We start from the raw sequence: 13,957 nt of genomic DNA on the forward strand, positions 1-13,957 counted from the left end.
ATCGTCCTCCGCGAGGTCACAATATGATGGCCAAACAAAGCAAGCATCAAGACATATTGATTCAGTAAAATATCTGAGATACATATAACATTTGCATAGATTCACGATAGGAAGACAAAATCTGTAAAGAAGAATCTCAGCAGTTTTGATTTCTGGAGTGTTAACACTTTGAAGTGTGTGTAAATGGCTATAATGATCTACTAGTAATACATCACAATGAAACAAACCTCAAAAAACGAATGCAGAGCACTACTACTACAATAATTTGCTCGAAAACAATAGGGAAAATACAGTTATTACACATCTACATATGTATCCATACGAAAAAATACCTAAACTCCATGGCTGGCGGCTAATGAGATTCTAGAATTTCGCCCAATGTATTTTCTAGTTCTTTAAGCAATGGCATATTGAACAGTCTCTGCTTCTTTAGGACGCCACGTGGTCTTTTGGGCACACAAGAGTCCTTCTTTGTCTTTAGAATACGTCATACGAATTTTCCACTGCATGGACTTGAAGATGTTCTCAAGTTCAGTAATGATCTCAACTGTGTCTCGGACTATAATGTTTCCTTCGGGTCTCAAAATACGATCAACCTCAGCTACAAAGGCCATGAAGTTACACCTGTTGGAACCAAGATGAAGAAAGGTAAGGAGAAAATTGTAGAGGACAGATAGTGATAAAATTATATCAATGGAACTATGGAGTATGGAATATGAGACATACCTCTTTCTGATCTTGGAGAAAAGATGATCTGCATGGAGAAGATCGTACGATCTTGGATACGTGCTGAATGATTCACACCAATTGTGATAAATTCCAAATAGCCCTCGCTCGTAAATAACTGGTAATGTATCAGGAGCATCTACGGAGACAACGTTCATGACCCACAAATTCATATCTTTCATAGCAGCAGCAAATCTGAAAATGAGCCATCGATTAGCACAAGCCACGGCTAGTTTCAAGAAAATGGTAAGTGGGAGACAAATGGGTTTATATGTTCCTCGGCAAAATTACAAGTGGATATTTTGTTTACCCTCCATAGACGGATCGCATGTCCATGACATTCCTGACTGTTGACCAGTTTATCCCAAGTCCATTTTGATATGATTTGCTCACAACACGTTTCCAATGTTCAAAATCTGCAGCAAAGTCTTCCGGAGCCGGTTTTCCATAAACTCCAACTTGTGAACTCAACAACCAGTAAGGTGGTTTTCCCACTCTAGCAGGCCACTGTTCCGGCCATTGAGACCCACGGTCGGATGGAGCAACAGGCACTTTGTGCATGCAAGCTTGTAAAGGCACGTTCCTGAACATATCAAGATAAACTAAAATCAAACTTGCCTTGTACAATCCAACCGCTATTTTTTAATCTTTCTACTTATCATATAGTAGGAATAGCATATGAATAGACTCTTCCATCAATTTGACCAATCATGTTATAAAGCAAGAAAGATCACGAAGTAGTTACCACCAAAGCATATTTTGGATAGTCTCTTTCGCACAAATGCCAGGATTTGGGTGGGCCATAATTTAATGGATAAATTACCAATTACAAAGGAAAGCCAGAAGGGTTGTATTACTCATCCCACATCAAATTGCGGGAAGTGTTTAAAGGGGTTTATAAATCTACACAGTGGAGTTTGCTAGTGAAGCATATCTGGTAGTGTATGGGCCCAGGGCTTGACAAATTTTAAGTCTGCACAACAATGAATTATTACTAGTTGATGCAGTGTTGTAAGATTTTCTAATGATGGCATTGTAAAATTTTCGATTTTCAACAGCAAGCTTTACGATCAGAATCTTTCAAGAAAAATTTAGAACTTCGAACATACCAGGCAGCATTTGCATCATCAGAGTCTTTGCACAGTGGAGGATCATTGGATGGCCTTTGTTCATAGCACTCATTTGAAGCAGGCTTCTGATACACGGCAACTCCTACTCCGTTCACTGTGTCTTTGGTGATTGAAACTTCTTCCCAGCACATGGCTTTTGTCAGTTTCTTCATGGCTGTCAATATCACCAATAAAATGTACAATCTGTAAGAACCAATATACCACATCAGCATCAAGGGACAGAAGATCGTAGACTGTACCTTCCCAAATCTCTACATCTTCAGGAAGTTTCTGGTAAATGGGAGTTGCGGACCAAACAAAGAAACCACCAGGCCTCAGTAGTCGATTCAGCTCCAAGAGAAGTTTACCACCTAAACATGTGATATGTCAAAGCAAAAAAAATAATGATATCTACAAAGATATCAAAAAGCTCTTTATTCTCAAAGTAACGCTTCTATTATAATTTTCTCATACAAATTTTAATTCAAATGCTGTGGAATAGTCCAATGTTTTTAAACTAAAGTAGCAAGAATATCTGATGTACCTTCGATATGCCAAGGGACTCTACAACGTGCACAGTGGACAATGTCAAAAACTCTCCCAGGGTACGGAAGTCTCTTTGTACCCATAACAGCAGAGATAGCAGGTATTCCTCTTTCAAGTGCAAATTGAACCTGTGCTTCATGCTCGTCTTTTGGAGCCAATGACATGGTCAGGGCGCCCCTTTCAAAGAGAAATCCCCCAAAGCTAGCAACTCCACATCCAACATCCAATATGACTCGGGAGCGGTTTCCCCATGCGACTTGGGGAACAGACTATACAACAATCAATAATCAAGAATAAGACAACTACTTCATAAAAATTAGCACTCCATCTATCATACGATGACTAATTATAACAAATTTGACAACTGTCATATTTGATACAGTAAGTGAAGAGGGTACAATGTCGTTGAATTACTTTTTCACACAGACAACAGAACCTATAAATATGCCACAAGGTTATATTTAGTCTTTTTAGCAGCCACAAAGATTTCAAACAAATGCCAGATCCAGGACACTTTTAGCATTTTACCTGTTGTATAAAGTCGATGTAGTGAAGTGCACCATGCTTGAACTGAGTTCCACCACCAGGGAAGGTGAGGTATTCACCACTAACCTTAACCCAATTCTGGTGTCCTTTAATTTCTGCGAGCTTGGTGTGAGGTACATTATGGTACCAAATCTGTCGAATGGAGTAATGAAGTATGATTAAGGATGACCAGAAACTAATGACCAGAAACTAGACTATGAAGCGAGAACAAACACTTTGCTACTTTACCTTCTCACGACTGGTTGGCCACGCGATAGGGCGCTGGTATCCTTCAGGAAGTGGAACAAGGCAGGTTGGAGGATTTTCGGGGCAGTGCCTCTCCCTGTGTTCATAGTGCTTGGTTGATGGAAGTTTCCTAATGGCTGCCAAATTATCGAGGCATGGAATGTAATCCGTCCCAGCTGTTGTGTTGCACAGTTTCCAACCATAACCATTTTGAATCTCCGGCTCAGACAAATTTTGAGCTTCTTTCTCATTCTTTGACTCAGTTGACTGAGTTGAAAATGACCCATTTTGGGTTGCTGATTCATTCAAAAGCTCTGATTGAGCTCCTGATGGAAACACCTCACTTGGCTTATCCTTCTTCTCAGCGGAATCTTGATCTAATTCATCTTTATTTTGATCATCTCCCTTTTCCTTATCGTTGTTCTCACCTGAATTTTCTTCAATTTTTTTCTCATTATCATCAGAATTACTTTCGTTGGTCTCTCCCGCTTCAGGGTCTTTATTCTCAGTCTGAGATTCCTTATTTTCTTGATTTTCATCCTCATTTTCCGACTCCTTATTCGATCCATCATCCTTATTATCTTCTCCACCGTCTTCTTTGGTTTCCTCGGCAGGCTTTTCTTCCGGTTTGTCTTCCTGCTTCTCCTCAATCATCTTTTCGCTATCTTTCGATTGACTGTTATCTGTTTCCTCATTATTTGAAGTCCCATTAATGTCACCTTTAGTCGCATCGTCAGGTAAATCACCGGGATTGTCCTCAAATTGCTTCGACTTCCCAGCATCAGTTGTCCCGCTGTCATCACCTGAATTGTTACTACTCTCGTTGCTAGTATCACTGTTGTTCTCAATATTGGTTTCAATATCATTTGTCTTCACGTCATTCTTGTTCTCCTTTGAAACATCAGTGTTCTGAACAGGGACAACAGATGATGATGTCATCATCCATACCCCAACTAAGCAAAGGGCTACAAAAACCACTATTGTGACCGTTGAACAGTAGCCTGATGCTGATTTTCGACCATCAACTCTAGAATATTTTCCTAAAGCCATTCTTGAACTGGTACGCGTCAATCAGCCAGTTTGATTCTACACCTGTATGCGTCATAACAAATTATGAGATCGGATCTCATCTTGTATTCATAATATTTCAAAGATTAGTTATCACTAGGCTTGTCAAAGCAAGGCAAATATCCTTTGCATTGATCAAGTCTGAGAAGTTTTGCTAGACAAAATGATAAAGATTAAAAACCATCGCCTGTAATCTGTAAAATATTTTTCTAAGATTTAAACACATCACGAGTGGCAGATCAAACTCGAGATGACATTACCAATCCAGGTCTGGTCAGCATAACTAACATGCACCAAGAAATGACTATAACTCCCGACAGCAAGGATGATCTCATTAAAGCAAGTCAGTATAAAATGCATCATTTTAATAGACATAAACGAAATAGCAAACAATACCAGATCATCACAAGATCAAATCATCACAAATGGGAGAAAATGAAAATGACAAACAAAACAAAACAAAAAAGAAAGTTGTTTGGAATCAGACTGCATTTACTTCCAATCTTGCCGCTTAAAGATCCCAGAGCTAAATCTACATTTCTCTCTCTTAAACATCTGAAAATCAAACCAATCTTTTTTAAAGAACATCAAACTGATCAATACCCCAGATCAGAAACACACATCACACTTTATTCAAGAAATCAATCAGAACACAACCCAGAGAACAAGATCTAATAAAAAATCTAACAAAAGTGTGCCACAAAACATTAACAGATTCAAGATTCACGCGACGAAGGACGAACCCAGGAAAGAATCAGCTGCAGCAGCTGGGATTTCAGTTACCTTTCTTTTTATCCTCGATACGAAATCCAATTCAGCAACGAGAACTTCGATCACTGACCCATTTTATGCTTACAACAGGCACAGCGTTCACTAAGATCAACGGATTTGCTTACAAGAAACGTGTGCAAATCATGGAAAAGTGGATGTCTGTCTGTGCGTATCAATTCTTAAACATACATACATAAAAGAAATGCGCAAGACACAGCAATAAAGGTTGGATCTTTTGGTGGGTTTCCCTTGTTTCATTCAATGCAGCTGTATAGTTTTTCTTTTCTTTTCTTTTCTTTTTCTATTTTCTTGAGAGAATGGAGAAATGAAGGACCAAAGGAAACCACAAGAATGCCGTGAAATTCTCACACAGTGAGAGCGTGTATATATGCATATGCCAGGATTAAACAATAAAGAAATGAGAGGTGATGCAGAGTGATGGCGCATATGAAGGGATAAAGTGAATAATAAATAAATAAATAAAATCCCAAAATATTTAGTTTTTATTTCTTTAAATTCAAAAATTCCATCAAAAAATTTCAATTATAATTAATTTTTATTATTATTAAAATTAAATATGTAGGTGTGAAATGTGGGAAAATTTCATGCTATTTTTATAAACATTTTATATTTTAAGGTGAAAATTTATCGTATATATTTAGTAAACTATTTATTTAATTTATGTTGTGCATTTAATGCATTAAATAATTTACTAGATTTTTATTTTTATTTTACCAAATTTATGATCGTAAGTTTTTTAATTTCTAATTTTAAATTTATTTTTCTTCTGTTTGGATATTTGATTTATTGGGATTTCAAATCTTTCCCCTATCTTAAACTTTTGTTATTAATAAATTATACCAGATTCCAGATTTACCGACATTGATATCTTTTAATTAAATTATATAGGAAAAAACTTGTGTGAGACGGTTTCACGGACTGTATTTGTGAGACGAATTTTTTATTTGAATCATCCATGAAAAAGTATATATATTTTATATTAAGTGTATTACTTTTTATTATGAATATCGATAGGGTTAACCCGTCTCACAAATTAAGATCCGTGAGACTGTCTCATATGAGACCTACTCATAATATATATATTAAGGGTGTGTTTGGTTGAGTGGATTAACTAAGGATAGATTAATAGTCCAATATTTATCGTTAAAATTTTAAGTTGTTTTAATAATCATTTTGACCCGGTTTAAGATCCAATTTTATGGATAATTATTTGATTAATAAAATTGGATCTTAAATCGGGTCAAAATGATTATTAAAACAACTTAAAATTTTAACGATAAATATTAGACTATTAATCTATCCTTATTTAATCCACTCAACTAAACACACGTATTACTTTGTATGTCAATGAATTCCATTGAGTTATTAAAAGTCCATAGAAAATTTGAATACCTGTAGACTTTTATAGAGTTTATAAAAGTCAATGTTGAATATCACTTGACTTTTTAAAACTCCATGAAAGTCTATTTTGAATATCACAAGACTTCTATAGAGTATGCAAAAGTCTTGATTGAATACCTCTAGATTTTTAAAATCTACAAAAGTCATTAAAAGTCAATAAATTTCTCACATTGAATACACCCCTTTAATTAAATTAAAACCCTTTGATTTCAATGCAACAAACAGATTGGTTATAAAAAATTCAAGAGTAGTTTATCTGTGAGACGAGTCAATCTTATCGATATTCACAATAAAAAGTAATACTCTCAGCACAAAAAGTAATATTTTTTCATAGATGACACAAATAAAAGATATGTCTCACAAAATATGATCTCACACAAGTTTTTACAGCTACCTAAATGTGTAAGATGGGCAAAAATTATCAATGCTATAGAAAATAGAGTAATTAAAATTAACTTGAAACAAAAGTATGGCATGTTATACCCATTAAAAATATTTGTGAATAAGTTAGCAGTCATTTTCTCAATAAATGGCTCTTTTTGTTAAACTAATTTTTTTTAAAAAAAAGAAAGATAATAATAATAAAACATTTCAGGGAAAACCGCGTTGCACAGCTTGGCTGGTGGAGTTTCGAAATATACGCGTCGGTGCATTTTTTTTAATATTTATTTATTATTTTGAGAAATAAACATTAAATTAGAAATTCAAAAAACAAGTTTTAATCATGGGGAAAAAATATTTTCAACTTTGATAATAATAAATGTATATAAAAAAAGTCCAACGATGCTCGGTGTATAGTGACAAGAGTGAAACTTAACAAGCTAAGATGTTTGAGTATGTATTTGTTTGATCAATGATCAAAAGTTCGATATCATTTATCAATATTTTTTCTAATAAACTTTTTTGCAAGTAATTAAATTAATCTGAGGATTTACTCAGTATACATCAAAAAATTACGATTGCGAATTCTCATATCTCTGAAGAAATATTGAAACCCATTATCTGTACGAGTTGTTGAAGTAGACGAAAGATGTTAAGGTGCAATGGCAAGAAATTTAGAGATGTAAACGAATCAACATGTTCGTGAGCTATTCGAAACTCGATTTGATAAAAGTCTTTTAATAAGGCTCGTTAAGATAAACAAACCAAACTCAAGAGTTAAAGTATTCGGCTCGTTAGCTCGTGAACATGTTCGTTGGTAAGTTCATGAGTAATCTTTTAGATAAAAAATAATAATAGTTTTGTTATTTGATTTATTGATTTTGCATATTATTTATGAAATATGTAGAAAATTTCATTAAATTTATTTATTATAACAAATTTACAAATTTTAATAAGAATAATATATTTTTCTTTAAATATATAATTTATTTTTTAATTAATTTAATAAAATTTAAATATATAATTCATATTTATTAAATTTGTTTAGGTTCGATAAAAACTTAAATAAGCTCTGAGTCATGCATATATTCGTTAAAAAACTCGAGCTCGGTTCGATTATAAACGAACCAAGCTCAAATATTCAAGAATTCAACTCGGCCCTGATCAGAATGAAACCGGAAGATTGAAGAAATTTTGGATTAAAAAAGGAGAAGAGAATAGAGGTCAACGTCAAAGCAAGATCTACAGTCCATGTTGATTTAGACAGATTGATTGGCATGTTACGTTTGCATTTATTGTAGTAATTATTAATTAATAAATTGGTCTGCTTTTCCACCGTCTTCACACCAAAATTCTTTTATTCTTTTATAATTTTTTAATCCACCCGTCAAAGCTTCACTAGTCTAATTTTGAATTAAAAAAATTTACGTGAGATTGTTTCATAGATCGTATTTTGTGAGATAGATCTTTTATTTGGATCATTTATGAAAAATATTAATTTTTATGTTAAGAGTATTACTTTTTATTATGAATATCAGTAGAGTTGACACGTCTCACAGATAAAGATTCGTGAGATCGTCCCACAAAAGACCTACTCATTTTGAAAATAGATAACCTTCCCTCTTAATTCACTGGCTCGTTAATCCAAGTACGATCACAATTTAGATATCGAGTCAATTTTATGAATATTTAATTTATGTTTGAAATAACTGAATTCGAGCTAAACTTTAATAGATCAATTTGTTTTAACGAAATTTGATATAAAATTATTTTATTCGATATTTGACTGCTTCAAATATAATGTGATTATATATTAAAAAAATATTTTTTTGTTTTCTATTAGTTCAAATAGATCGTAAGTATATGTCGAATTGTTCGACAGAATTCAAAAGAAAAATTTAAATTATTCGATCAAACTCGCTTAATATTTGCTTCACAAATTCACAAATTTTCACTTTCATATCTCATCTTGAATATTATTACAATTTTTATTAAAAAATTAGTTAGAATTTCTCAACCTTAACAAATAAAATATTAATATATCCACCGAAAATGGAATTATAATAACCCGACCCAGATCAAGAATTTGGATGATGACCCGACCAAATTCAACTACTTTGCCCATACTTTCTACGTGTTAGGTTCCGTAGTTCCATACACATCATTCACGAAAAGGAGCCAAAAGGACACAAGTTTGGAATTTTTGGGCAGATCTAGATTCATTTTGAATCGCAGGTAATTTCCAAATACGCATGCATTTGAATGTAGACGATTGTTGTCGAATTCAAAGCCTGCATTTTCATATTTCGCATTCGATTTTTGTTTTAGCTTTTGGCTTTTTTTTATAGGATGGATGCAGCTCGTGATGTGTTTGTTTGGATTTTATCTTCGTACTGTCGTTTTCAGGCTATTATTGGCTGTAATTTAAATTAGATTGTGTGGAGTGATTTTTTTTTTCCGGTGATAGTAATTATGGTGATTAGCTTCTCTTGGTGATTGCTATTCAAATGTGGAATTTTCCCAGTAGTTTTTTTAATTTTCTGAAGTGTAGAAAATTGAGAGCCTGGTTTTTGGGCCGGCATTGCTATTTGTTGAGAGGAACAGTAACAATTGCACCGCTCCCTCGAACTCTTCTTTTTATGCTTATTTCTCGAAGTAATATTGATACGCTTGAACTTTTCCATACTCAGCTTCAACAACTCGGAGAAGCCAACATGTATAGAATTGATATCTCGTGAACGGATAGTCTACATGCTCAAGTTTGCTGCAGAAAGGTGCCATTAGGGCTTGATTCGGTGTATTTTTTTTCCGGAGTGTGCATAACGAGATGAAGGGCGGAAAGTTGGGTAGATTTTGGGGAAGGCAGTTTTCGTTTATTGTGGCTGCTCTTGTTTTCACCACCATATTTTTTTGGTCTTGGGAGAGTAATCCAATCCTTATGGGCCTGTTATCAGCACCAGAGCAGTTTACTACGCACACATCAGGTATTTACAGTTCACTTACTTCTTGGTAGAATTTGTCACCCTCCGACGCAGCATTTGCAATCTATGACCCAGTTGATTACCTTCGCAAGTAGCTACTGATTTGTATGGTATTTTTCTATGTATTGAACCCCTCTTCTAGGTTAAAAACTTTGTGGACTCCAGTGTGCTAGGAAACATTTTGTGGTTATTTAGATGTGCGTTGGCCTGTTTCAGACTAGGGTGAGGAGGTGTAGCTTAACTGCAGATATACTTAATGGTAGCAATCTTGTGACTTTCTATCATTGTGGCACACATATTATGCGAAAACTAATATGGTCCATAGAATTATCATTGTTTCTTGGTAAGAATCTTGATCGTGAATCTGTTGGATATCTCAGCCTTGATCGAGGAGCTACGTTACGCGCCTTTTCCATCGAACACTATTTGAGTAGAACTCCCCTTCGGTTTTCTGGTTGCCTTTTCTCTATTTTAATTTGTTTTATTTCACAGATCTTTTTGTGGAGGATGCTGCTGTTTCTTCAATGTTGTTGAATTCCAAGGAACTGCTGACGGAGGAAGATTCACATTCAAAAGTGGTAGAAAGCACAGTATATGACAAGACTACAGAAAGTTCTGAAAGAAAATATGAGAACAAGGTGAACTCTTCTTTTGAGAAGCAAGGTATGCCATCATGTTTTCCACCTATCGATTTAAATTTTTCTCACTTTCCCTAGAGATAATCCTATGTGATAGGAAGCGAATGTCAGTGCTGAAAGCTGCAAGATTTGAAAATTTGTCCAGTGGGGACAAAATTTTCTTTAGGATTAATATGAAAAAATTTATTCCATTGCGAAGGAGAGAAGATGGAAGTTGGCTTTTGATCAAGATGCAAGTTAAGAAAAGGCAACAAAAAGAAATCCCAGTGACATTAATTACATAAATGAAAATAATATATTCATATTATTCAGAGTTAGATTGGATGCCAGAAAATTTGAAAATCCCAGTGGAGCCAGGTGCCCTAACCTGTTTGATCATGCATGATCTGGAAAATTGGATATAATTTACTGTTAGGCTCTTCTGTGGAATTTATGCCAAAGTTTTGTTACAGATTTCATATATTCGAGTGTTATCTGAGAATTTAAACTCTAATATATGCTAGTGTGATTTAATAACTGCTGAGTTTTATCTATTTTGTTACGATGTTTTTCTCATGTCATAATTATAAACAGACGCCATTAAACTCTTCTTAGTACGGAGCCTACAGACTACTTTGTTAGAAACCAGAGTTCGAGAATGTTTTCTTTGATTTGTAACAGAAGTTAAGTATTGTGCTTAATATCTTCTGGTTTTTTATTCCACAGATTGTGATTATGCTAAAGGAAGATGGATTGCAGACAGTCGGAGACCTCTGTATTCTGGGTTTGGATGTAAGCAGTGGCTGTCAGATATGTGGGCATGTAGATTAACCCAACGAACTGATTTTTCTTATGAAGGTTATCGTTGGCAACCCAACTAACTGTGAAATGCATGAATTTCAAGGTGCTGAATTTTTGAGAAGGTAAGTTCTGTCTTTGAATACTATTAATCCTTACAATTTATCAAGTGTTTTTTAATTTTACAATAATAGGTTTTTGAGCCACTTAATATTTAAGCTTTTGATGCTAAGAGTTTAATTAGTCCTTATATTTATAGTCTTGTACTATTGAACATACTGTATGCTATGAATTATCATTATGTACCTTACTGAACAGTCATTAATATTTTTGGATCATTGGATTGCGAAAGAAAAAGAAAAAGGAAAAGGGATTTCCAGATACTGAAGAAAAGAAGCGAAACTCATCCAATATTTCATGATCAAACAAATAATAGCTATTCTGAAGCTGTATCAGCTAAATATAACCACATTAGAGTCATTTTGTTCGTAATAGACTGTTGTTTATATTGATGAGCTTAACATATCTTCATTTCAGAATGCAGGACAAAACCGTTGCATTTATAGGAGATTCGTTGGGTCGACAGCAATTTCAATCTCTTATGTGTATGGTCACTGGTGGTGAGGAGAAGCCAGAAGTCGAAAATGTGGGCTGGAAATATGGCCTTGTCAAGCCACCTGGGGCCATTCGTCCTGATGGATGGGCTTATCGATTTCCTGATACCAATTCCACTATTCTATATTACTGGTCAGCAAGCCTCTGTGAAATTGAGCCAATCAACGCCACCAATCCAGCCACTGAATTTGCCATGCATTTGGATCGTCCGCCTGCATTTTTGAGCCGATTTCTCAATCACCTTGACGTTGTTATCCTTAACACAGGACATCATTGGAACCGGGGGAAGTTCAGGGCAAACAGATGGGTGATGCATGCAAAAGGAAGGCCTGTCACAGATCGGAAACTTGCAGAAATGGGGAATGCAAAGAATTATGCAATACAAAGTGTTGTCAGATGGCTTGATTCAAACATTCACTTGCGTCCACAGCTCAAAGGTTTTTTCCGAACAATATCACCCAGACATTTTTTAAATGGGGATTGGAACACAGGAGGTCACTGTGATAACTTGACTCCGCTGACCAATGGAGGCGAAGTGTTTCAAGAAAAATCAAGTGATCCCATTATCGAGTATGCCGTCGAAGGCACAGAGGTAAAGATTTTGGATATTACTGCGATTTCTCAGCTGAGAGATGAGGCTCACATATCTCGATACAATATAAAAGCATCGGTAGGTATCAACGACTGCTTGCATTGGTGTCTTCCCGGAATTCCTGATACATGGAATGAACTACTTTATGCACAGCTGTAGGATCTGTTTCATTTCTGAGGATGGCCTTACGTGGTCAAATGAAAGAAAGTTTTATAGAGTATATATCTTTGCAATCCTCAGTCACCCTCTTTCACATCAGATATCTTGTGCTCTGGATTTTCCTTTGGTACACGAATTTTTGAGATGTGATGGCGGTTCAATTGAATATGATCACCAACAAGATGGTGCCAGAATATGTGCAAAATTGTGCACGTAGATAGTTCTAGTAAACTGTATCCAATTAGCATATGATTGATTATAGCATTTATTGGCAGCAGGAAATGTACTAGCAGGCGATTCTTGCTTTACAATGTAACTGTGGCATCTGTAAGTGAGGAGCCTTTTGAGCGTTAAAAATGTAAAACAAGAACCTTTAAGTTTCTATGTTTAATACATACAATTGATAATATAGAGGCAACTGAATTATATAATATGTGAGGTAAATTGTTATCAACAGATTTCTTCTATTGAAGGAGTTGGATATGATACAATATCCAAAGAAGCACAAGTTACAGAAGATAGAAATGAGGAAAATTTTAATTAACAGCTTTCTTCTCCTCTTTGTTATTCTCATGATAATTAACTTTGATGTTTGTGTCTCTGGTCTCTCATTCAGAATAGGCAGCCTCTTTGTCAACTTGCTTTATGTTTCTTATAGCTGAATGGCCATCCACAAAATATCAAGGTACGCTCCATCAATCTGCATTGAACAAGGGTTTTTATTTAACATTTAAGTCATATCTAAGGCTCATGACTTTAAGGTCTCGAGAAAATTACTCTGACATCTCTACAATCTGGTCCAGTTACATGAGCACTTCATGAGAGATTTAAATAATTATTGTGAGGCTGTGCCCTTTACAACAAGGGGAAAAATTCAACATTGCCTAAAACTTCAGGGAGGGAGTCTCCTAATTACCACTTTTACGGGCCTGATAAACAAAATGGAATCAGAGCAAATACAGATAATATTGACGCAGAAAGTCACGTCATATATGAATTGGAGAAGATCTGCATTGTGGACGGAATGCAACAGGGTTGTCATGTGTCCCCAACATGGAGGTTTTCTTTTAAAAAAAAAAAATTGAAAACAGTAGACTATTTTAACAAATTGAATCATTGCTCCGAACAGCTGAAAACAGATGTGAAGAAATGATTCAGTTGTAGATCCTTAACCCCATAGTCGTGGAGAGTGACTTGGTGTTTATATAACTAGACAATTCTTCACTGCTGTGGTGCTCTGAAGTTCTACTATCAGAGTTAAGCCAGTGCTGCATACCTGCTTTTGTTACTACTGATATCACTTTTGTCACTATTTATGTTGTTTCGGTTCTTATTGTCATCAACACCCAGAAATGTAATCTTCCACTAATCTTTCCCACGTTGTCTCTCCAACAAAGGCTG

The 13,957-nt window shown here is 35.1% G+C and overlaps 2 protein-coding genes across 5 annotated transcripts; one reads left to right on the plus strand and one right to left on the minus strand.

The window, feature by feature from the left end:
• Positions 1–124: 124 nt before the first annotated feature.
• Positions 125–5,416, minus strand: LOC140841713 (probable methyltransferase PMT26). 4 transcript variants are annotated; one of them, XM_073209352.1, is made up of 9 exons: positions 5,004–5,416; positions 3,156–4,238; positions 2,910–3,059; positions 2,380–2,650; positions 2,096–2,206; positions 1,836–2,010; positions 1,037–1,309; positions 727–921; positions 125–624 (listed from the first exon to the last, which is right to left on the minus strand). In XM_073209352.1, the coding sequence occupies exons 2-9, from the start codon at positions 4,200–4,202 to the stop codon at positions 396–398; spliced, it is 2,451 nt and encodes an 816-aa protein (XP_073065453.1). In that variant the 5' UTR covers positions 4,203–4,238; positions 5,004–5,416; the 3' UTR covers positions 125–395. The 4 variants fall into 4 exon arrangements, with proteins under 4 accessions (XP_073065453.1, XP_073065450.1, XP_073065451.1 ...); XM_073209349.1 differs by having other exon boundaries at positions 3,156–4,244; XM_073209350.1 differs by having other exon boundaries at positions 3,156–4,244; positions 4,964–5,416.
• Positions 5,417–8,907: 3,491 nt separating this feature from the next.
• On the plus strand, positions 8,908–12,967 carry LOC140841715 (protein trichome birefringence-like 14). Its single transcript, XM_073209353.1, is given in 6 exon segments — positions 8,908–9,029; positions 9,485–9,778; positions 10,268–10,438; positions 11,119–11,270; positions 11,272–11,315; positions 11,728–12,967. Coding segments are annotated over 5 exon segments (1,353 nt in total). The 5' UTR covers positions 8,908–9,029; positions 9,485–9,621; the 3' UTR covers positions 12,557–12,967.
• The last annotated feature ends 990 nt before the right edge of the window (positions 12,968–13,957 follow it).

Source organism: Primulina eburnea, chromosome 9 (assembly GCF_022965805.1).
Source record: "Primulina eburnea isolate SZY01 chromosome 9, ASM2296580v1, whole genome shotgun sequence".
NCBI lineage: Eukaryota > Viridiplantae > Streptophyta > Magnoliopsida > Lamiales > Gesneriaceae > Primulina > Primulina eburnea.

Bases quoted from the DNA above. Each gene is read 5' to 3' on its own strand.
- LOC140841713 (XM_073209352.1), bottom strand. From the start codon at position 4,202: ATGGCTTTAGGAAAATATTCTAGAGTTGATGGTCGAAAATCAGCATCA. The intron at 3,060-3,155 runs GTAAAGTAGCAA...TCCATTCGACAG, and splicing joins GGCCAACCAGTCGTGAGAAG to ATTTGGTACCATAATGTACC. The intron at 2,651-2,909 runs GTAAAATGCTAA...ATTGTTGTATAG, and splicing joins ACATCGACTTTATACAACAG to TCTGTTCCCCAAGTCGCATG.